General features: G+C 44.3%; 1 protein-coding gene across 1 annotated transcript; it reads right to left on the bottom strand.

The window, feature by feature from the left end:
- Nucleotides 1–316: 316 nt before the first annotated feature.
- On the bottom strand, nt 317–23,846 carry Actr5 (ARP5 actin related protein 5 homolog). Its single transcript, XM_004630903.2, has 9 exons — nt 23,462–23,846; nt 21,925–22,154; nt 19,263–19,432; nt 16,102–16,319; nt 15,228–15,410; nt 9,809–9,925; nt 8,864–9,003; nt 6,902–7,034; nt 317–894 (listed from the first exon to the last, which is right to left on the bottom strand). Exons 1-9 carry the CDS (start codon nt 23,828–23,830, stop codon nt 640–642), a joined length of 1,815 nt encoding a protein of 604 aa, XP_004630960.1. The 5' UTR covers nt 23,831–23,846; the 3' UTR covers nt 317–639.
- Nucleotides 23,847–24,688: the final 842 nt, after the last annotated feature.

Raw genomic sequence — 24,688 nt, 5'->3', positions numbered from 1 at the left:
ACAAGACTCAAAAGTCATCCTCAATCTTCAGAAAAGCCTGCGACAGGTAAGAAGCCAACAAATTGACAAAGGCACAATAAGCATATAGAAAAGTTCCCAGCAAACCAAGCAGTATGAACGAAAGCTGGGCCATGACCTCATTTCTGCCTTTCAGAAGAGGGCACCAGGCAGGCCTGCAGCAGCAGTTACTGCAGCTGCTGACTTTCTCTGGGCTGCTTCTTTTACTTCCTCCTACTGGTAAGGGGAACCACATGAGATGCCTCCCCCGGCTGGGCATTCAAACAATTTCTGAGTAAATTCAGAAGAATAAAATAACTACACTGATAACTTTTTAATGTTTCTAAAGTAAAAGTTTCTGTAGCACAGTAGGAATGTCTTGCACCTTCTGCACACCTCCAGCCTCCACCTGTCTCCCTTACTGTTGTGGGAACTGAGGCCACAGCTCACGTACAGTGAGCTCCACAGATGCCAAAAGCCCACTGCAAGCCCCTTCCTGCAGCAATACCCCTTCTCCCTCGGAGAAAGCTACTTTGCAGCCACGTGTGACCACTTGTGCTAGATACACCTAGCAGAGTCGCTGTCCCATCATGCTGCCGATGTGGCTCAAAGGCAGTGTGTACAGGGATACTGTCCCGAGGCCTAGGCCTCCCCAGGGCCGCTTCCACTGGCCGCCGAGCCTTTGCTAGATGCTGGGGCTTCTGAGGCACGTGAGGCCTGCTTGGGCAGGCGGATGGGGACATAGATGTTCGAGGCACAGTGCTCCTTGAAGTACTCTCCTCCCTTTTCTTCATAGTCTTTCCTGGTGACCCAGGCTTCAATGTCATCCAGGTGGTCCAAGGCCCAGTCACGAGCACCATACCAGGCATCCAGCACAGGGTTCAAGGCCAGCTGAACCTGAAACAATAAGCAAGCGCTCACCAGAAGGGCTTCAGGCACCAGGCATGAACATTCAGCAGGTTCAGATACAGTCCCCTAACTCTGTCCTCGGAAACACACACACAGGATGGACCCACTAAACTCTGACATGGTGCAGGCTCCACGTAAGCTGAGTGAATATCCCGACTCCCACAAAGAGCAGTCGTCGTGCCCCAGGCACAACCTCATAAAACAGATGGTGATTTTCCCAGTGCAAAGCCTGCCACTCTGGGAAAGAGACCAGCTGCCTGGCCTCCTGCTTCACAACGCTGCCAACCGCAAGCGTCAGGACAGGAGAGGCCATGGCTGATGCAAGGCAGCTCTGGCCATGGCAGCAAAGGCGCGGTGAGGAAATGACAGCTGAGTAACGGGTGCATTCTTCGTGCTGCTGCTGCCACTGCTCAGGCTGGCGCAGACTGGGGTTGGCAGTCCAGTGAGGGTCCCCGTATAAGCCTGACCACAGAGGGGATCACTCTAGCTCACGTCAAGGCCTCCTGTTTTCTCGGTCAGGTGCCTCACTCTACCACCTCTTCTTTCACTCCATTCCTCCCTCTACCAACCCTTACGGGAGTTCCAGTGGTCTCAGAAACTCTGAAAGAACAGGCCACACAAAACAGAATCAGCACCAGAGTCAGCATGCAGAGGAAGAGGAGAACAGGAACCAAGTGCCCAGCAGCCACACAGCAAGGGACTTGTGAAAAGGGCCTTTACCTAAGACTGGATAACATGCTAAGAAGTAGATAACCCACCACTCCAGCTGAGGAAAAGCTGGCGAGAGAGTAAGGCACTTGGTATTCTGCTTGGTAGAGACCAGTCAATAAATGTGGCCATCATTACTATTAATAAGACATGCAAGGGCCAGCCTGATAGCTCAGCGGACTAAAGCACCTGCTTAGGCAGAGCACAGCAACCAGGGTTCAATCCCCGGCATGCTGTGCTGGTCCTGCCTGCGGGGCGCACTGAGACAGCGACTGAGACTGGGCGTGGTGGCGTGCACCTGTAATCCCAGCTCTTGGGAGGCTATGAATCCAATCTACACAGTGAGACCCTGTAGACCCTGTCATAAATACAGAAAGAAAAAAAGCAGGGCTGGTGAGATGGCTCAGTGGTCTAAAGCACCTACTTAGAACAAGCTTAGCAAAACACCTGGACCATGGTTCAATCCCCCAGCACCACATGCCAGCCAGCACCGCCCCCTGGTGGGCTGAGCTGGACACACACACAAAAATAAATAAATTAAATAAATAAATAAATTTAAAAAAAAAAAAAGATCTGCAGTTAATAACAGATTAATATAGTCATAACGAGAATACATTAGAAATATACTTGATAAAGAAAAGCTGTCACTATAATCAGAAAGTTTAAAAAAGGAGGTGGGGCTTACAAAACAAGCTGTTAACAATCTTCTGGTAAAAATCATACAATAAGAAAATGACCTAAAAAAATAGAAAAAACTGCTCACAGATGCTAAAACTCTAAAATTTTTGGCTTAGATTGTCTGATATTTTAGTAATATTGTAGTGTTTTGCTATTAAAGAGAAACAACCCTTTCTTGGGGGACTGAACTCACTCAGGGCCTCATGCACATTTCATAAGCACTGCACCACTGAGCTACATCTCGAACCCCACAAACTATTCTATTTAAGATAAGGAGTAAATGCTGTGTGCACCCCAGGCGCTCTGCCCTGTACAGCTCACACAGGATCTACAGTCTATATGGTTGGGCCACTGCTGTTACATCTGAACTTGGAACTCAGCGAACGAGTCACATTAGCAATGTTTAGGGGAACAGAGGAGCTGAGGCGAGGCGAGGTACCATGGCTTCCTTCACACAGTGAGCCCTGCCAGCCTGAGCCAAGTCCCTGCTGACACCTCAGAACATCGCTCTGCTCCAGCACTGCTACCCCTCTCTTACTCCATCACAGGCATTCTCTGGGTGCCAACCGCCCCTGAAGGCTGCAGTCAGTTCTGGCTTCTAAGCGGTCCTGACTTCACTGGCTCTCCTGAACAGCGCCCCAGCACCAGCGCGGTGGATGCCAATCTACCCTTCTCCACTTCTGGGCCCTTGGCAGCTACTCTAGCACTTCTTCCTCTACGCATTCCTCTGCAAACTTGGTGCACCCCACAGCAGAGTTCACTCGCCCTTTGGCCTGCTCCTCTCATAGTGCCCACTCCAGTGAACAAGGCATTTGTCAAGCTAGAGGCCCCATATAAATCTTGGAACTTTGCGTAAGTCCAAATCCTGTCCCCAAATCCAATCTATTATCAGTTCTGAACATTACATTTCCTTTTAAAAAAATCTATTAAACTTTATTTACTTACTGTGGTTCTAAGGGTCGAGCCCAAAGCATTGAGCTATATTCCTAGCTTTCATTTTGAGACAGGGTCTCTCTAGCTCGCTAAGGTTCCCAGACTGGGTTCGAACTTGCATTTCACTGGCCTCAGCCTCCTAGAGTGCCAAGACAGGGGTATGACACTACAACCAGTCACACTCCCTTTATCTCCCTCGAATCACCTTCGTTTCTTTTCCCTCTGTCATTGCCTTATGTCCTCTGCGGTTACATGACAGGCTGCCAAGGGCTAGGAGTGCATTTCATCTTCCTTGTGGAGGTGAGCCTGGTGAGCATAAAGACAGGGACAGCAGGAAGTACAATGAGGACTGGAAGGAGCCAGGAGGATACTCTGTGCAAAGACAACCGGCAGGCAGAAAGGCCCGAAGCAAGAAAACATAGCAAGTCTGAAGAATGAGCAGCAACTCACTACAGCCGAAGCGCAGAGAGGGGTGATCATGACACAGGGTTATTCAAGGTCACTTCATAAAGGACCATGTAAGCTGCTGAGCAGACAGCAAAGAGGGCTGGATCAAAGGCTGGGGAGCAGCCTCCTAACTGGTCTCCTGCTCCAAATATTTCTTGAGATACTCCGTTTTCCACAACACCAGTGTCAAAAAATCTTCCTAAAATATAAATATATAAATATCTCCCTTACTCCTATGTAATCCCTTGTGGTCTAAAGAAAACAGCTGCATGAAGAAGGGCTAACACGGCAGGCCTGCCACACATCCTAAAAGGGCCTGTGTACAGAGCAGGCACAGCAGGGTTCCCATCATTACCCAACCAGAGGGGCCCGGTGCCCACTGTACAGTGTGGTCTCTACTCCGAACACCTACTTTTCTTCTCCCCATCTAGACAGTTGGTACAGGCCAGGCAAGAGGCACCTCTCTGATCAATCCCCAAATCAAAACTCACGGGGCTGGGGAGATGGCTCAGTGGAATAAGCGCTTCCCTGGCAAGTGCACCGACCTGAGTTCAATCCCTGGTTCTGCCCAAAAAAAAACAAAACAAAAAAAAACAAACAAAAAAAAAAACCAAAACTCTCTGCTGAAGTTTCTCAAGAGCTTCCCTGGCTGACAACATTTCATATGCTGGCCTAACTTGATGGAGGAATTAAGTGTGTCCTGTGCAACTCTCCTGGGAGCAGGGTCTAAAAGCCTGCATGCTGTCTCTTTATTCTGCATTTTTTTGACGCCATATATCGCAGGTATGCATGACTACTTGCTGAAGTTGGTAAGTCCTCCCAGCACACCATACCTACAATTGTCTTAGGGGGACCCCTACCCCATTTCAGCTACTTCAGAGGGTTTATGAGCACAGCTTCTGTGCTCAGCACCTGGTATCCAGGCACTGTGACTACCCCTGGTTATCACCGAGAAGACAGAGGCTCAGCAAAAGGCAGTTGCAGGAGGAACGGAGTCAGGACCAAAGCTCAAAGAACATACAAAACTTCATGAATATACAAAACTTGAACACAGAAAACACTGCACGGGGGACCAAGGCCACACTTCTAAACAGAATGACAGGCTCTGCTCCCCATGTACCCCAATGAGCTCTCCATCTTTTTGGACTCTAAACCTGTGTAGCTGCCACATGCTCTAGTCCCACTCAATTCTGACGGGAGCTGTGGAAGCTGGACAAATGATCAAATATGTGTAGGTTGAACTAGGCCTCAGGCCTAAAGCAAACAACCTACCTCCATCCTGAGATAAAACATCCTGTCTGGTTAAGTCACCAGGCAACCTTGTGTCACATGTTACTAACTTTACAAAGTATAAATGAACATCTGGTTTTGTTTTGCTCCTGGGGTCCTCTGGCCAACCAGGGAGAGGAGCCACTGCCTAACCCAGCTTTTAGATTCTTGTCTATCTTTTCCTCATTCCTGCTGCCATTTCTCCTACACTAAGACCAACAGATCCCTACACAATCCCTTCTCCTTCCCTCAACAAATTCTTAATCTGTACCTCATCCCACCCTATCCCTTCACTTCGAAATGCCCTCTCCAACCCCACTCCACATGGTACAGATGGCAAACACCTACACTTCTTAGGAGGTTCTGTTCCAAGCTTGCTTTGCATGCTGATGGACAATACAAACTTTTTATAGGAAAGATAAGCACCAAAATCAAGACAGCTCTTGTGTCTTCGGAGGAGGTGAATACAGAGAACTTCAACTGAAGTGGGTTTTTGTTTTAGTTTTGGTACCGAGGATCAAACTGAGGACCTTGTGCTTGACAGGCAGGCACTTGCCAGGTGTGACACTTGTGTCACATGTTGCTAACTTTACAAAGTACAAATGAACATCTGGTTTTGTTTTGCTCATGGGGTCCTCTGGCCAACCAGGGAGAGGAGCCACTGCCTATCCCTTCACTTGGAAATGCCCTCTCCAACCCCACTCCACATGGTACAGATGGCAATCTAAAAGCTGCCTAACCCAGCTTTTAGATTCTTGTCTATCTTTTCCTCATTCCTGCTGCCATTTCTGGCCACTGAGCTCTCTCCCTGGCTCTGCATGCTGATGGAGACTACCCTGTGCCTCCCTGTCCACTGTGCTGCTATCCCACAGAAAGAGAGTTCTCTGCTGTTAGGGTCTGTGTCTAGGATGTCATATCAGCATTCCCACAGCACCCAGCCCAGACCACATTTCTTGGTAATCATAGTGGATTATTTTGCTGAATTCACACGCCTACAATAATTAAATGGCAATGGAATGCCCATCTCTGAAAAAACTAAACAAAAAAGGGGATACAAATGAAGGACCATTTTGTATCTGTATATACAAAATAATTAGGATAGATATACAGCTACTTTCTCTTAATTCAATGAGAAGAAAGATTTGTACTAATAGTTTGGGCAGGATATCATGTCTACATCGTGTACTATGAATAACTACTATGAAGACAAAAATATACAATGGGGCTGGTGAGATGGCTCAGTGGTCTAAAGCACCTTCTTAGAACAACCTAAGCTAAGCAAAGCACAGGTACCGCTGTTCAATCCCCCAGCACCACATGCCAGCCAGCCCTGCCCCCTGGTGGGCTGAGCTGGCCACACACACACAAAATAAATAGATAAATAAACAAATAAAAATTAAAAAAAAAAACAAAAAACAATATACAATGTATTAACTATTGAAACTGTCCTATTAATTGGTTTTGACACTGTCTCATTGCTATTTGTTTCTCAATAAAATAAAAAAATAAAAATAAAACAAAATTCTTCTATTTGACAAAAAAAAAAAAGAAATTCTGTGGGTAAATTATGGGACATTCATATGGCAGTCATTCAAGTATAGCATTTCAAAACAATGACATGGGAAAATGTTCATGATAGGTTTGCACAGAAAACATGACAGAAAATTTGACTGTAGCTAAGGAAAATGACTTAATGTATACTCTGAATTTTATGATATGCAAATCTTTTCAACTAAAAAACAGTATGCAAAGCATGATGGTGATTCTGCTTCAACAACTAAATGTAGATTAAAGGTTAGAAGGAAAGCCACAAAAAATGTTAACAGTGGATATCCCTGGATGATGGGTTATATAGTAAATTTTCTCATTTAGATTTTTACCTTTCACAAGTCAAAAACCAATTAAATCAAAAAACAATTAACAGTATTCTCCAAATGGTCAGCTAAAGAACAGTCAATACCTGGAAAGAAGACTGGAAGGGTCTCATCTCCAGCAGTTCTTTCTCAATCCTGGCTTTCATCCCAGGATACATCACATTCCCACCAGTAAGGAAAACGTTCTGGACCAGCTTCTCCTGAGTATCTTTTGAGTACCTAAGAGAGAAATGACCTGACTTAAATATTTAAAGATTACAGGTGGCACAAAGCAGAAAACAACTAATCAAAAAGTTAACATAAAAACTTTTTGGGGGCCTGCCCCATAGCTCAGTTCTTTAAGTGGCTGCTTCAACAAAGCAGTCAGCCTCAGGTTGCTGTGGTTCGATCCCCACAACTCAAGCCAGCCAAACCTGCCCTGAAGGCATTTGGAGAAAAAAAAAAAAAAAAAAAAACTTTTTATCCACATCTCTATAGAATGTCAGTATTTCTAATTATCTAGTCAAAACCTTATTTCATTTCTTTAACATGATCAGAATGTTTGTACTCTCATAATATCTTTTATTCTATTTTATTTATTTTTGTGGCCAGCTCAGCCCACCCTGGGAGCAGGGCTGGCATGGCATGTGGTGCCACGGATCAAACCACGGTCCCTAGGCTTGCCTAAGCTTGCCTCAGCAGGCACTTTAGACTGCTGAGCTATCCTGCTGGCCCCTCATAAAGTCTTTCAAAAATTCATTTAAGATTTTTAACTTCCATACATTACAATAAAAGCTGACATATTTTTATACGTCAGGAACCATTCTGCCTCCCCTTTGGGTTGAAGGTTCATTTTTCCATCTGTCCCTGTTTTGTTCTGTTTGGAGATGAGCTCTTGCTCTGTTGCTCAGGCTGGTCTCCAACTCTGGCTCCGCTAATCCTCCCATGTCAGCCCAAGTAGCTGGACCTACCAGGATGTGCCAGCACACTCAGTGTCTTTGTAATAACATCTTTGGTTATGCATGCATAATCACTTTTCCACCCATGATTAAGAAAAAGGTCAAAGCCACTCAAAAAAAAAAAAAAAAAAACAACGAAAAGAGATTTTTCCTTGCTAGGTAGATTTTTCACTTCCATCCTATCATTAGTAAAAGTAGCCAGAGCGCTATAAAATTATCCTTATCTGTCCATTTAAAACAAACTCCCACTTGCAAACATGATGGTGTAGGTGGGCGGAGGCAGCACACTTATAGAAATGTAAACTCTTGTATAACTACAATACCCACAAGGAAGGAAGTGTTCATAAGCACTGTAATATTTTAGTCTTTAATAATGTGGTTTTACATAAAAGCCAGCACACGTTACTATGTTGCTAAGACTTTCACTGCAGCCTGGAAGGCTATCAAAACAGTGAGAAGAGCAAGGCAGACTCCTGAAGGACCCAATCAGCCAATCTTTTCAATGCAAAACTCAAGGAAATGGTTCAGAAAAGTACTTATTTTATTTTTTATTGAGAAACAAATATCAATGAGACACTTTCCAAGCTGATTAATAGAACATTTTCAATAATTAATACATCGCACATTGTTATCTTCTCAGTGGTCATCCACAGCACAAGCAGGCTGGACATCCTGTGTAAACACTACTACTACAAATCCTTCCTCTCACTGAACCAAGCGAAAGCAGCCATACATTATCCTAACTATTCTGTATATACAAATACAAAATGGTCCTTCCTCTGTATCCCCCCTCTCCAGGTCAGTCCTGTCAGAGATGGGTATTCTATTGGCATCTAAATATTATAGGTGCTTGAATTCAGCAAAACAATTCAACACAGTCCAGCAGTCCACAATCGTAGTGGGTTATCCGCAGGTGTTGACTTGAGCCTTTCACAGCTCAGCATATTAATATGGCTTTACTTTATATACCTTGTTTTTATACTTTTCTGCTGGATAGTTAAGACCAAGATAAAATAAGACCTATATAACAAGAAATGTAACTTTTGTATTTGATAAGGTCAGTCAAGCCAGCTCAGGAAAGTACAAGGGAAAGAAGTCTCTTTGTCTTACCTGTCCAGAACGTACTGAAGAGTCTCTGCTATCCCTGCCTGCTCCTCTCCTATGAGAGATGGCTGGAAAATAATTTCTGGAGCGCGAATTCTTTCTGTCCCAACAAACAGCTGATGATACGCTGCCAAGTTAAACACGGGCTTTAAAAACCCAAGGTTTGAGAGAGATTTTTAGACCATGACAACCATCCCAGCTGCCAGTATTCTCAAACTGCATTACTTAAACCAATGTAGTTTCTGTTCTCTGTTCACACCTGAATAGCTCTCAACTTCCTGGACTTGAAAATTCATTTTTTTACCTTCACCCAACCTCTGAACTACAGACTCCCACACTGCACCAGGCCATGGCCCCGAACTGCAGGAAGGGACTTCATGTAGAGCTGCATTGAACAGGCCAGCAGGGAAGACCATGTCTCCACCCAGTGCCTGTGTTAGCCTTCCTGGTCTCTGCATAGCAAAAACTCTCTCTTCCTGGGAGCCTCACGTCAGTCAGCTGCTGTGACCAAAGGAATAGACACTCCAGTGATGATTAAGTACACCAGCTTCAATGTGTGTATCACTGAACAAAATTACTGAACAGCAGCACTGAAAGCCAGTTTGCAGGTGTGAAGACTCCAACTCTTTTTTTTTTTTTTGGCGGAACCGGGGATTGAACTCAGGACCTCACGCTTGCCAGGGAAGCGCTTATTCCACTGAGCCATCTCCCGGACCCCAACCCCAACTCTTTGTGAAAAGTTTGTTAGGTAAAAAGTTTCTACTAGATTCACAGACTGTGGTATAGGAATCTCAATCAATGACAGGGAAAAATCCCTGACTCACACTGCAAGGACCTCTTCTAGAAACTGTAACAAAGACTTAAAGTATGGATTCCTAAAAAAGCAGACTGGACCAATCATTACGTCCACAGCATTAAAGCGTGCATATGACACAATAGCAGGAATCAAACCTGGACAGTGGCGATGGGCTTCTCTACTTCAGGTGCTTCTTCAGAAAACAAAGGCTCAAAATCATTTATGCTTTCCACATCTTCCAGAGATGGCTCCAGCTGCTCCAGGTCAGGGGTCTAAGGACAGAACAGAACAGAATAAACAAACAGACTTGGCCTCTGGCAAGCCTTAGTTCTATCCACTATCTTGAAAATGAATTAGGATCTTGTATAATGTTTCAAAAACTTACGTAAAAACTACAAACATTTTCTAAACTAAAAAAGCACACCCACAAACAGCCTGAAAAACCTTTCCCAGTTATACAAGCCTCACCAACTCTTGGCTCCTCTGAAGCCTTCTGATGGAGCCAACTCCAGGATGGGCTCCATGGAAAATGAGCTGCACGCACCAGTGACACCACACACACAACTCTCGGGTACAGGGCATGACAGTGGCTGTCCTACAGAGGAGTTAGACTACCACAAATCAAACACAACTTTTTTTCCCCCTGTATTTTAGGGCAGGGTCTACAGGGTGTTCAGGGTCTCACTATGTAGATCGGATTCATAGTGATTCTCCTGTTTACAGCCTCCCAAATGCTGGAATTACAGGTGCATGCCACCACACCTAGTCTTTTTTTTTCTTCACACCTAGTCTTAAAATACATCTCTTAATGGTCAATAAACATAGGTGCCAATGTTAATAATCTTAACAATTTGTCCTGTACTAGCAGGTCCCAATACTCTAATACCAAATCAGGCACAGAGGAGGGACTCCTGCTACTTACATAATCCACACTGCAGAAGTCACTTATATATCTCTCAAGTGGGGATGCTGTGGCTCGGGCAGGGGAAGTAACCCACCCAAGGTCACATCACATGACTAAAGTTGGCAGGGGACAGAACTGCTCAGCTCCAAAGTCTCTTTTCAGCCTTACAACAGAATCCTACAAATCAGGAGTCTGAGCATGAGTAGAACCTGAGGCTTTAGTAGTGGTAAGTATCTACCCCAAGATCTGAGCAGGTTATATAAGAGATGAGCAAGGGATTCTACTTTCAGCAGAAAGAGCAGCAAATATCAGTGACAGGTTGCTTTGCCCAAGCAGGGGCTTAAGAGCCCATTCCTCTTATAGCTCACCACTTTTGATTTGTAAGACACTCAGCAACCCTCACAAGAAAGGAACCCAGGCCCTGGGAGTGCCTGTGCCCTTGCAGGCATGCCACTAAACCCATCACTTCAGAAAAGACCCCTGGAGGGGTCCCAAGAGAGGACTAGGGTGTATCACCAAACCTCCCTTTAAGAACACCCAGAAGTCAGGTTAGTGTAACAGAGCAGTCAGCCTTTGGAGGCAGCAAATCCAGCTCTCCAACATCAGCCAGACACAAGCACCACCGTGGCACCGCTGGCAAGGTCTGCTCTGCCTCCCCATCTTTAAGCAGGGCTTGTGGCAATGTCAACTCCTGGGCAGCAGCAGGTGAGCACTGAACACTCTCTTTCCTTCCTTCTTGTCATACACACACATCATTTGGCCACTTCAATAAGTCAGCTGTATTAGGTTGGAGATAAACAGAGGGTATCTGTGAATTAGAAGTAACTACAGACAAAAACCCTGAGACCTCTAAGCCATAGCTGGCAAAGCACAAAGTCTCTTCCCGTGCAGACCACTTTGCTTTCCTTAGCCCATGAAGGATACACTCTCGAGAAACTAGGACTTCTGTTTCCTTCCCTTCAGTCTCAGCAGGAGCTCATGATGAGTCCAACCAAGTACTGGGTAAATGCTGCCAGGTGACTTCCAAGGACAGTCATGAAAGGACATGATGCTTTCATCCACCTGTATCCCCGCACAGCTACCACGGATCTGATATGCTTCGTAACAGTCAGTAAGGTATACATCCTCTGCCCTTTTTCTGGGGTACCCAGGAGGGCAGGAATCGTATCTTAATCATCTCTGCATCTCTGGTGTCCCACTAATATATTGTACCTGGTACTAAGTGGTGGGTCCCTGAGATCCACTCTCAAAATTTCCCTAGAAAACAGAAATTACACAACTTTGCAATCAAAGAAACTTCTTCACTTACAATGTAAGTTTTATCATTCACTTCTGTCTAGCTACATTCAAGAACTTACCATCTTACAAATAAGATAACTTCTTAGCTTCACTAGAAATAGTTAAAAAGAGTGTTTACTTATCACAATTCATAAGATTCACAGAGAGGAACAAAGCTGCTAATTTCAATGTCCAGCACACGCACCCAAGAAGAGATTTCTCTACCACACTGGCTTCCCTCCCGACGAGCTTGCCAGCAAACCACATGCACCGTGTGGCATTCAGGAACGCTCATGTGGCTGTTCCTTTCGAACTGAACAAGAGGAGTTTGTCAAACCACACGAGAGAACTTTCTGTATTTGGCCCACTGTGTTTTCCAACAAACAACGATGCTCTAAAACTCTGTTCTCCCCCTTTTGCCCTCTCATGCTGTTTGTAGCTATGAAAAGCAAAAAAAAAAAAAAAAAAAAAAAAAAACCACCCTCTAGTTTAAATACTTCATTAAGAATACTAACAAAGCCTGCTCCTTGTTAGCAGGCACCTCACAGGGATGATTTCACTGAGCAAGAGCCACAACAGATCTTCCTCAGGAACAACTGTTAGGAAACACTGTAACTTCCCAGCGACATTAACACAATACAGCAGTCCCTCACTATTTCGCAGTTTGACTTTGGCAGACTCACTGTTTTATAGGTTTTCAAAAAATATTAGTCTAAATACAATGTCGCTGCTTCACTGATTTTCACTTATCACGGGGTGTCTGAAACGTAACTGTGCCGCCACAATTGCTTACATGGATTCAATATGAACTTATGTTCACATTCTATACGTGCATTCTCTTCATTCCAAGTGAATTATGTTGTTGAAATACTATAAATAATTTTTGAAAGGTAGACCCAGCTAAGCAACATCATGGTCAAATCCATCCCATGAACGTGACAGTAACTGACTCTAATCACTAATAATCACCTTAAATAAATGTTGGCTGGGGCTAGGGATGTAGCTCAGTGGCACAGCACCTGCCTAGCAGTACAAGGTCCTGAGTTTTGGTTGCCGTAACCCAAAATGCTGAGTCATCATTACAACTTTGAAGACAGATCAGAGAAATCTAGTGAAGAACAACATTTCAAAATCTCCCCAAGGCCAAGGAGATCTGCTATGTGTCTCCAAAGCACAAAACAGAGTACGAGGAAGTATCTGTGAACAGGGAAGTGCAGAGAAATAAAAGGAAAACCTAGTACCCAACTGCTCAGGAATCACACCTTCAAAACTGTTTTTCCTTTTTTTTTTTTGTATTTTAGGGAAGGGTCTACAGGGTGTTCAGGGTCTCACTACTAGATCGGACTCATAGTGATCCAGCTGTTTACAGCCTCCTAAGCACTGGGATTACAGGCGGCGCCACCACACCCAGTCTCAACTGTCTCCAGAGGTAGGGCTGGCAGAACAGGCCTGGGGATCGCCCCGGCCTCTCCGCCTGCTTACAGGTGCTTTAATCTGCTGAGCTATTTGGCCAGCCTCTGCTTTTTCCCTTTAAAACCTGACATTTTTTTACCAGCCTGTGGCTTCAAGGTACCTCTCTGGTATAAAGAAACTTATGTCCTACTGACATATAAAACATAGTAAAAACTAAATATGGATGAATATATAACAGAGACAAACCAGTCTTGGATCTGCATACACCACAGCTATGAAGCTTGAGCCCTATCCTTAGGGAGGCCAGAAGAGAAAAGAGGCAGGTAAATGAAACACAGGTCCAAATCTTGGGAAAAGAAATGCAGAGGTGCAGGGACTCAAGGGAAGCTTTTATGGGATGCCACATAGGATGGGATGATAAATGCCCCTTCTCTCCTAAATGGTAGTGATCCAGTAAGGGCAGACACCTAGTAAGCCCAGCTCAGGCTCTGCCCTACAACAGGCATGCTCATGGGCAGCTACTGTTCTTGCGCAGTCAGCATCCTGTCACTGAAGGCAGAGAATGCAAGGCTATGAACAGGCACTATGGGCAGCCTCCAGTCAGGGTCTGTGCTACAAAAATGAGCTTCATATTAAGCCAAAGACAATGGTGACATCACTGATAAGGAGCACACTACACGGGCCAGGGAGATAGCTTAGCAGAATAAGCGCCTGCCTGGCAAGCACAAGGGCCTGAGTTCAATCCCTGGTTCCGCCAAAAAAAAAAAAAAAGACCACACTATACCCAGCTTCAAAAGACATGGACTTGGATTTTTAGCACTACTACTTCTTTCTTAAAAAAGAAAAAGAAAGAAAAAAAAAAAAAAAAAAGGCAAAACACTACCCAGCTTCAAAAGACATGGACTTGGATTTTTAGCACTACTACTTCTTTCTTAAAAAAGAAAAAGAAAGAAAAAAAAAAAAAAAAAGGCAAAACACAGAACTCAGAAGGCTAAGGTAGGAGGACTGCAAAGAGTTCAAGGCCAGCCAGGGCTATACAGTGACTTTAAAGCCAGCCTGCACTACCTAACAAGATCCTGTCTGAAAGAAAACAAAAAAACCCAACCAACCAACCAACCGATCAATCAGACAGACAGACAATCAGTAGTTTAAAGAAAGTTCATCTAAAAACAAAAACAAAAAGAGCTAACTTGTTTAAATCTGTCTCAAACATGTTACAGAGCAATAACTAATTTCCTTTGTTTTGAAGCTCTAAGATAACTAGTTCCAAATTTAAAGTCACGAGATCCTGCCAATGACTTCTGCACCGAGGGATCTACAAGCCACACTTCCCCAGAGAGGCCCCAAGGCCTTAGGATTCATGCTACCCAGGGCCTGAGCTCAGATCCGCCACCTACACTTCTGGCTACATCAATAGTTAACAATTCACTGCCTGAGAACAGAAAGGAGGAAAGGAACTTCTTTCGTGTTAGTCTTTAGTATCTAACAAAAATCTAATCTTAGGTCAATTTATAAGCCTTACAATTAGCATATCTACTAGTTGTTGTAAATAATTCATAAATTATGTGTGGAGCATGTGCTTTGTCCTTAAGGAACACCAAGACGGAAAGCCAGTAAGTAAACACTCAACCACAGTATTTCAATAACATGAGTTAAAGGCAGACCAAGATTATCAAACGATAATCAGGGGAGCAGGTTCAGGTTTAAGACAGCATACAGGGTTGGTGTGTAAATGTTCTCCCTGGTCTGTATGCACATATTCCCCACCACCACCACGGCGGCAGGGGGGGAGGATCGCTCTAGTCAGAACTTCAGTTTGTACAAGGTCCCTGCCATTGCTCCTGACACCCATGCTCCCTGGGACCACACTCATCACACTGTTCTCTCTTCCCCCAGGCTTGGTCACAACCTCTTCCATGCTAGCCCTCTGGATACTCCTCCCCCTCAGAAGGGCAGCCTCCCTCCCAAAGCACAGTCACCTCTGGCTTGCTGTCTACCACATCCACCTCGAGGCTGACTTCTGCCTGAAGGGTTTTCTGCTTCGCCTGCTCCACTGCCAAACTAAGCTTCTGTATGTAAGACTGCAGCTCTTCTGGGGAGTCCATGTTCAGCTCTATCAAAGCTTTGTGAAACTGATCCATCTGGCCATCCTCCAGGAGCTCCTGCAACCAGAGCAACCATTAGACTGCAGAAGCACAAGCAAGAAGGAAACAAGTGCAGCAGAAAGGGCTGTGAGGCTCCCCTAGCCTGCGCACCACAGAATCAGGTCTCGAGCTCCCACAGCAGCTCATACGACTGCACTCCTCTCCAGCTCTGTGGACTAGCAGTGCAAAAGTAATCTACGATGACAGATGTCAGAAATGTTGTCACCTCTGGGGGAGTAATTATTGACTGAGAGGAGATATAAGGGAGCCTGGTGATGCTGTTTCTCTGATAGCAGACACAGGGGTACGAAAATTCATAGAGATCACACTTAAGATTTGTGTGCTCTGCATCATGCACACTACACTTAAATCAGAAAGCCAAAAAAAAAAAAAAAAGAATTACATGGCAAACCCAAATCAATAAAGCTGGAGTCCATAGCTTTCAGAAACACTTTCTGCCATGCTATACTCTATACCGATGACCATAATTCCAACCATCCCCTTGGATTCCTTTTTAACCCCAAAGCTGACTTTCAAGGCTGATTTTATGGCTGAGAGAAAAATGTAGAGGAAAAAAATGTCCTTAGAACCCCTGCTGAGTGGGCCAGGGAGCCTTCCAGCACCTGCCGCCCAGCACCTGCCGCCCAGCACCTGCACATCCAGCACCTGCCGCCCAGCACCTGCCGCCCAACACCTGCATGCCCAGCACCTGCACATAGAGCAGCCGGTCCAGCCGCTCCTGATCCAGCTGCAGCTTCTCCTCCCGCCGCCGGGCATTGAGCTCCTGCAGCCGCCGCAGCTGCTGCAGCCGCCTCTCCTGCTTTTCTTCAGATGTCAGAGTGCTGCCCAGGAGCTTGCTGGAAAATGGGAGCTGCATCTTGTGGACATTGTGCTCGTAGTAATCTGGGCACCGCCACTTATGCAATTCTTCAAAGAACAATTTTGGAAGTTATGAAATGCAAACACTATCAACACGAAAATCAAAAAGTCAATACCAGCCGAGCATGCAGAAGGCCCTGGGTTTGATTCCCAGCATTAGAAAAAATTCCTATGATTCTACATACAGGAAAAATCCTACGATTCTATGATTCAAGATAGAGAAAACATACCCCTGCCAATTCTGAATCCATTCAGTCAACTAATATAGCCATAAAACCTAGACATCATGCTAACAATATACTGCAGAAGAATTTGCTAGTGCTTGCTTCAGCAGCACATGTACTAAAAGAACTAAGTTAATTTCTTCTTACTAAAAGGAAGCCTGAAACATTAAGAATAAAGAGAAAGTGATGAAAATCTGGTAAAACATAACAGAATAATTCATCATGAGTTCTTTATAATACGTTTGATGACTGGAACTAAAAATTCTATTATTGTACTCTGCAAGAATGAGGCAGGAGGATCACAAGTTCAAGCTCAGCCAGGGAAACTTAGTGACTCAGTCCCTTGAAAAGGACTGGGAGCCCAGGGAGATAGCTCAGTAGAATAAGCGCTTGCCTGGCAAGCATAGGGTCCTGAGTTCAATCCCCAATACCGCAAAAAAAAAAAAAAAAGGACTGGGAATGTAGTTTAGTGCAAAGGTCCTATGTTCAATCCCCACTACCACAAAAGCAAATAAGTTAAATTAAAATTTTAGACAAGCCTATCACTGATGGCTCCCAATGTATTCAAATACACAACTCCAACATATACAGGGAAGGATGAATTTTGCCGGCAGTAGTACATATTAATACTAAATGAAAAGTTCTACTTACTGTAATCTCTAGTACTTTAAAAAAATAAAAAATAAAAACATAGATAAAGATTAAAAAAAAACAAACATATTTTCCCCCCACAGGAACCAAACTCAGGACCTCATACTTGCCAGGCAGGCGCTGTGTCAGTGAGCTATATGTCTGGCCAAACATAAACATTACAATGGACTAACTAACAAAAAATAAAGTCCAACTAACCTTAAAAGTAGCAGAGAGAAGCAAAGGAATAAACTGAAGGAACACAACAACAACAAAAATAAAATGGTGAACCTCAATCCGAATGTGAACAAGTTAATTTTAAATGTTCTATAATATACCAGGTAAGAATAACATAATGAACTTTTAAAAACTGACCCAACTATTAAGAAAATCACTTTGGGGGGCTGGTGAGATGGCTCAGTGGTCTAAAGCACCTACTTAGAACAAGCTTAGCAAAGCACAGGGACCGCGGTTCAATCCCCCAGCACCACATGCCAGCCAGCCCCCCCCCTGGTGGGCTGAGCTGGCCACACACACACACACACACACGTAAATAAATAAAAATTAAAAAAAAAAAAGAAAAGAAAATCACTTTGAATACTGTGATACTGGTAGATAAAAGGAAAAAGATATAAAGACGTATCTATCAACAAACCCTAATCGAAAGAAAGCTAGAGTGGCTATATGAATGCTTGAACAGACTTCAATGTAAAGGGAATTGCCAGGGATAAAGAGAGGTGTCACACAGTGATAAAAGGTCAGCACGGCAGCAAGACATCAGAACGCTAACCCTGTGCCCAACAAGAGCCAGACACCTGAAAGCACAGCTGGGCTAGGATGTAACTGAGCGGCACAGCAGTTGCCTACTGTGTGCCAGGCACTAGATTCAATCCCCAATATAGAACAAAAACAAAATGTCACCAGAACACAAACTCACTGAAACTGAACTGTAAGAAAAAACAAGGACATTTACAGTTCCACCAAACAAGTCAATATACTTTTCTCATTATCAGTAGAGCCAGCAGAAGGGAAATGAACAGGGACACACAAGAGCTGAACGCCACTATTAACCAACAGGGCCTCAGTGACACCACAGAACATGATACCCAGCTGGAATATAATATATAATTTTTTCAAGTATGTAAGAAACTTTTGCCAAACTTGACTATCCTGGGTCATAAAACAAACAATTGTTATCAGACAAAGTTTTTCGACTGTAACGGAATTAAAGTAGAAATCACAGAGAATTAACAGGAAAATCCAAACACTTGTACACAAAGCAACACTTTTTAAAATAATCAATTGCTTAATAAGTAGTCTTGAAGGAAATTAGAAAATATTTGATTCCATAAAAATGTAACAAAATTTGTGGGATACAATAGTTATATTGATAGAAAAATTCACAGAATGAAATTTTTCTGATGATGTAAATCTAAGCTTCTATTTTTTCAGTAAAAAATATTTTATTTATTTAGTACAGGGTCTCGCTATGCAGCTCAGATTGGCAGTGATCCTCCTGTTTCGGCTTCCGTACAGCTGGGATTACAGGTGTGTACCAGCATGCCCAGTTTCAGTGCCAGCGACTGAACCCAGTCCTTTAACTTGCCAGGCAGGTGCTTAGACCAACAAGCTATCTCTCCAGCCCTAAACTTCTATTTTAGAAACAGAAACAACAACAAAGTAGAATAATAACATCATTAATGAGGTTATTTGAATAGTCTGTGTCTATTCAAGAAATTAAATTCATAGTTAGAAACCTTCAGAAAAAGAAATTCCTAGGCTAGGCTCAAATGGTACCACTGGAAAAGTCTATTAAACATTTTAAGAAAAATAACTTTATTTACACAGTCTTTTCAGAAAGAAGGCACTTCTCAACTCATTTAATGAGACCAGCATCACCCTGACGCTAAAAGACAGTACAAGAAAACCACACAGCAATGACCCTCATGAAGTACATGAACAAGTTGGCTTATCCAAAACACAAACAAAAAAAATCAAGGCTGACTGTATATTTAAAATGCAATCACAACTGGGCATGGTGGCACATGTCTGTAATCCCAGCACTCAGGTAATAATTTAAGGAACAGTCCAAAGGTTGATACCACCCTCAAGCTGCAGGCAGGCACCCCTCCAGTACCTTCCCCATAGTCCTCAGCGATATAGCTGTGCTCGTGCAGGATCTCCTCCATGCGGCTGAGTGTGATGGCAGCCAGGTGGCCAGGGTACTTCAGCTGGAGGAGTCGCTGAAGGTAGCCAGCTGCCTGGCTTCCTCCAAGATTGATACGCTTGCAGTTTTTGGCATCTAGCCTGCAACCAAGTGGTAGAAAACAACACTGAAATTTTTGGCATCATGAAAGACAAAAAATGAACCATCTTAGGGTAAGTAGGAGAATTTAATGCAGACAAACAGACCATCAGGGGAACATAACACTTGACAGCTGCAACATACTCAAGTTCCCTTGGTACAACCTCTCACTCAAAGTGGGAATTCTGACTCCTAACAAGTCTCAGAAGGCAATGAGGCTCAATAAAAGAACACACACTCCAGTTCCCACTGTAGGTCTCAAAAAACTCTAGCATTTATTTTGATTTAAAGAGGCAGACTGCTTTATAGTTTACAACTGCCACCACCCACGTCATGTGACTCACCATGTATTTCAGATCAAATACTGCAAAATAAGCTGGGGAAATACTAAAGCCAGTTCTTACGGCCCGGATGTCCTGGGGTGAGCCTGGGAACCGTCATTTTGCCAAGTTTCCCAAGTGACTCTGACCTAGGCCAGAGTTTGAGAACTCCTCCCGTCCACAACCCGCTTCTATTCATATGATCAAAGTAAGCAAAATAATTAAGTGCGCACATACTGGTTTACTGTAACCTCTTAAGAGGCAGACCCTTCCCATGAACCAAGAGAAGAGAACCTGAATAACTTTATTTTCTTAATGTGAAAGTAAGAGTTCTAGGTAACTGCTGCATAATGAAACATTGCTATGTCATACCTTACCATGACATGCCAGTATAGAAAAAGCTATGCTCCAATTCGATCATTCTTTGGTCTTCAAGAAAAATAATATGCTCTCAATATAACACAAAATAACACATTACTTTTTAATTTTTGCATTATCTGCTTTCATTAAATATAGACCTCCATACTTTAGGAATGCTTGGTAATGCTTAAGAATGACTTCTGTCTTCACGGATTTTCATGGAATTCAAGAAAAAGTCCCATTATTACTTTCAATAAATTCAATGGCATTTAGTTTGCCTTAAACTGCCATCATCTACACTACTTCACTGCATCTTCAGCATAACCTGAGAAACCAGGTTTCCCCGAAGTTAATTACGATACTAAGGAAAAAGGTTAAGGACTGTTAATGGCTGGTATCTAGACAGTCCCTCAAAGCCTCAAGCGGTCACAGGAAAAGTTTTGGAGGTGGCTGGATCTAGGGAGTGTGATGCTGGGATCAAAGATATGATGCTGGTGTTAAGGGCACTGGTGCTAAAGATACAATATAAGAGAGTGTAAGAGGGCTGGCACGGTTCGTGTTGCTGGTCACTCGCTTCCTGCCTACCGTGCTTTGTCATGAACGGTTTATCCTGTGATGCCCCCCTGCCATGCTACCCTGTCCTGGAGCCAGCCGACTGTGAACTAAACTTCTACAAACGGAGCTAATTAAACTCGTCCTACCCAAGCGCAGTGGGGCACTTAGGAGATTGAGGTAGGGGGATTGCTGAGATGAGGCCAGCCTGGATTACAAAATAAGTTCAAGGGTAACCACAGTCAACACTGTCTCAAACAAACAAACAAACCCTTCCTCTCTTAACTTGGAGATGTTGGCTATCTTATCTCAGCAACAAGAAAAAGTAAGACAAGGATCTCATCCTTAGCTGGGCTACAAATGCAGGCTTTAAATCGCAAAGCCAAAGCTTTTTATGCAGTGTAAGAAAACGCAGCAGGGCATAAGTGATCTATTTAGTCTCTTATTTTTTCCTTTCCTTTTTCATAGTACTGGGGATTGAACCCAGGATCTCTCCACCAAGTTACATCCTTAGACCTTTTAAATTTTTAAAAAATTCTGTGACAGAGTCCCACTATGTCATGAAGTTGCCCAGGCTGGGCTGAACTTGCGATTCTTTTGTCTCAGCTTCCCAGACAGCCAGGATTAAAGGCATGCACCTGGCTTTACTTAGTCTTTTACCCAACAATAAAAGAATCAATTCTTTGCCTTTTAGTCAACTCAAATTTTTAGTGTGTGAAAAAAAACCCAAACTTTTAGTGTGTGCCTATTATGTGTAAGGCACTGTAACAGAAGAAAAAAATATGAACATTGGTGATTAAAGGAATTCACATTTCAATAAATAAGTGACCCCCCCAAGATAGTCTATATTAAATGAACTGAAGTAATTTATTCAAAATATTTCCCCCCAATGCTGGGGATCATACTCTGGATCTCATGCACACTAAGCAGGTACTCTGTCACTGAGCTAGCTACACTTCTAGCCCCATTCAAAACATTTGTATTCAGCACCTACTATCTGGAGGTACTGTATTACCTGTCTTCTCATAAATCAGAATTATAAAATCCTGTAACTGTGGATGTAGACCTAAGAGACCCCACCTATGTCAACTCTCTTTGGAAGGTCACCAAGATCAGGAAAGTGATAAACTTATAGCCATACGGTGATGCAGGTCAGAGCTAAGCCGAGCTCACATTGTAGTCTAGTACTTGCTCTTTCCAGCAGGCACTGGATAAATGTACGTGTCACAAAACAGCACTCAAATGGCACAAGTAAAACTCACCTTCCTTCTAAGATGGGCAAAATATGCGTACACTGGTATCCAGATGAAATGATGAGCCCACTGGAAATCGAGTTCTTTGGCTTATTGTGGTAGAAGCTGAAGAGGCTGTCTATTCCATACACAACCTTTGGAATTCCATAACACTCAAAGAGGAGCTCAGACATCATTTGACGTGAATATAGTGGATTACACACAGCTTCTGTCAAAACTATAGGGTGATCAACACAGCCCTACTTTGGGGGAAAAAAAAAAAAAGGACAAACAGATGAGTGATAACAGAATACTCTTTCTAAAACGCAAATGAATCTCCAATCTTTATTATAGGGCAATTTGATTTTGATCTCTAATAATCTGATAAGAGACAATTACAGCAATCTCTACTGTAGTTTGTGTTTTGTGTGTGTGTGTGTGTGTGTGTGTGTGTGTGTGTGGCCAGCTCAGCCCACGAGGGGGCAGGGCTGGCTGGCATGTGGTGCTGGGGGATTGAACCGTGGTTCCTGTGCTTTGCTAAGCTTGTTCTAAGTAGGTGCTTTAGACCACTGAGCCATCTCACCAGCCCCCTGGAGTTTGTTTTGGAAAATATTAAAGTAGGGTCAAATTTAAGGATATTAAGTCAAAAGTTAAACAAACTTTGAGAAATCCACGCTTGTTTTCTCTTTAAAATAGCTCCAGAATCCAAATGGTACTATTTACCAACTCCCTGCTACTTTTTACCTAAGTTACTTATCATCCCTCACCAGGATTACTCCAGCAGCCTCCTAACTCGTCCCTGTTTCCATGACAGTCCCTGTTTCCATGACAGTCCATTCTTCATAGAGCAGGATGATTTTCCTGAGATACAAATCATATCCTCCCACTGGTTAACGGCTTAGAATTGCTCCCCATTTCACTCAGAGAAAAGCTTTACAAGGCATGTGGTGTGTGCACTCACTGCCTCTGGTACCCTTTCCAGGCAGTACCTAGTCCACTTTTCCCTCCACTCTCGCCCCACTACAGCGAGGACTATGCCACGCTCCTGGCTGCCTATCACCGTCCTTTCCCTCGGACCATAATACTTTCCCTTCAGACACTCAAAGGGCTTGTTCCCTCAGCTACCTCCTTTGACCCTGCTCACTCATCACCTTCTCCACCAGGCCTACCTGACCACTATATTGAAAAAATGTAACCGCCTCCTCTCTTATCCTGGCACAGATCACGTCTTTTCATACGAGATCACCTTTTCCACGGTTACTCCATTGGCACAACGTGTTCACACATGTATTCCAAATGCCTATAAATGTGCCCCACAGCGTAGCTGTTCAATACCTATTTGTTAACAAATCAATCAATAGACAACGGCATATGCCCGCTACTCCAGGAGAAAAGCATTGTTTGGTCACTATTGTACCCCCACCTGCTAGTACTGGGCATACACACGTCAAGGCTAATATGTGATCGGCCAACTAAATGACAATCAGAGTTGCAGTAACATCTTCCAGAGAGCAACAGTAAGACGAGACCTCATTCCTCCCCTCCCCTCAGCCCACCCAGCCTTCACCTGTGAGGAGACACCCAGGTGTTGGAAACTGTAGTCAAGCAACAGCTCCTGCAGCTCCAGGTTGACCGGCACATTACGGTCGAAGGGCGAGCGCAGCATCCAGCGCAGCGGTTCCAAGCTGCCCAGCGCGTTGCCCACCTGTGGGCCCGTAGCGCCCCTAGCCCCGCCCCGGCCCCGGGCGCACACGGCGCGGAACTGCAGACGCGGCTCGTGGCCCGGATCTAGCCCAGGGCACGCCCAGCCAGCGCGAACCTGGAACGACCCATTGTCTAATACCAGCGGCACTGGCCCATGTGCCACGGGCCCGGCCTCCAGTATTGGATCCGGAGCAGCACGGGCGTCGCGAAACGGGAACACGTTGGCCGCCATCTTGGATTGCGTCAGCCCCGCCCCTCGATGCGGCGTGCGCTGTGACGTCAAGAAGTCCCTGCCTTGATGTGACGTGCGTGATGCAGCTTGGGGCTCAAATATGCTTCTAAACTTCCTACTTTCCCGAAACTCTGCCAGCCTCTCCAGCCGACTCGCTGCTGGTAGCCGGATGACCGCAAGGCCCTGCGCACTCTGGCTGCAAACCCGCCCATCGCTTAACCTCGCCCCCAACTACCCAGGAGTAACACCACTTCGTTCTAGCCTAGTCAGCGCCAGGAAGATCCGCCCAGGGGCGGGGCGACCCTAGGCCCCGCCCTCCCCTGTCTTCCAACCCCCCCCCCAGCTTAACTTGGTTATGGCACCGCCTTATCGCAGGCCTCGCCTAGCCCTTCGTGGGCCGCAGCTTCCCCGAACTTCTTCCACTGTGACAGTTTCCTTCAGGTTCTCCTCGAAACTCAGACTGCGGTATTGACAGTGCTAAATTTCTTAGCTTGGGAACTCACTACACAGATATTTTCACTTTGCAAAATTTCATCAGTCTGTCCACTTATGGTTTGTGTGCTTTTTAACTTGTGTATATTACAATACAGTATAAAGTTTTAAAATAAACTCACTTATTAGCTTCCACAGACTGTTTTCTCATTAAGACCTCGAATACTGAAAAGAATAACTGCTAGTTGATTCTTTTTTTTGGGGGGGGGGTTTACTGGAAACTTAACTGAGGATTTTGTGCTTGCCAGACACAGCACTGCTGAGATATATCCCCCACCTAGTTGATCCTTAGTATGTGTAGTCTCCCTTTTCTTTTTTTTTTCTTTTTTTCAGCAGAATCGGGGATTGAACTCAGGCCCTTGTGCT

The sequence above is a fragment of the Octodon degus genome, unplaced genomic scaffold, assembly GCF_000260255.1.
Source record: "Octodon degus isolate 3935 unplaced genomic scaffold, OctDeg1.0 scaffold00037, whole genome shotgun sequence".
In the NCBI taxonomy this organism is placed as follows: Eukaryota; Metazoa; Chordata; class Mammalia; order Rodentia; family Octodontidae; genus Octodon; species Octodon degus.
The sequence above is the reverse complement of the archived record's forward strand: the minus strand, read 5'-3'. Positions and strand labels throughout refer to the sequence as shown.

Coding starts and splice junctions, on each gene's coding strand:
- Actr5 (XM_004630903.2), bottom strand. CDS start 23,830: ATGGCGGCCAACGTGTTCCCGTTTCGCGACGCCCGTGCTGCTCCGGAT. Junction 15,411..16,101: donor ACCGGCTGCTCTATGTGCAG/GTGCTGGGCATG, acceptor CTCTGGTTGCAG/GAGCTCCTGGAGGATGGCCA. Junction 9,004..9,808: donor AGCCCATCGCCACTGTCCAG/GTTTGATTCCTG, acceptor GGGTTTTTAAAG/CCCGTGTTTAACTTGGCAGC.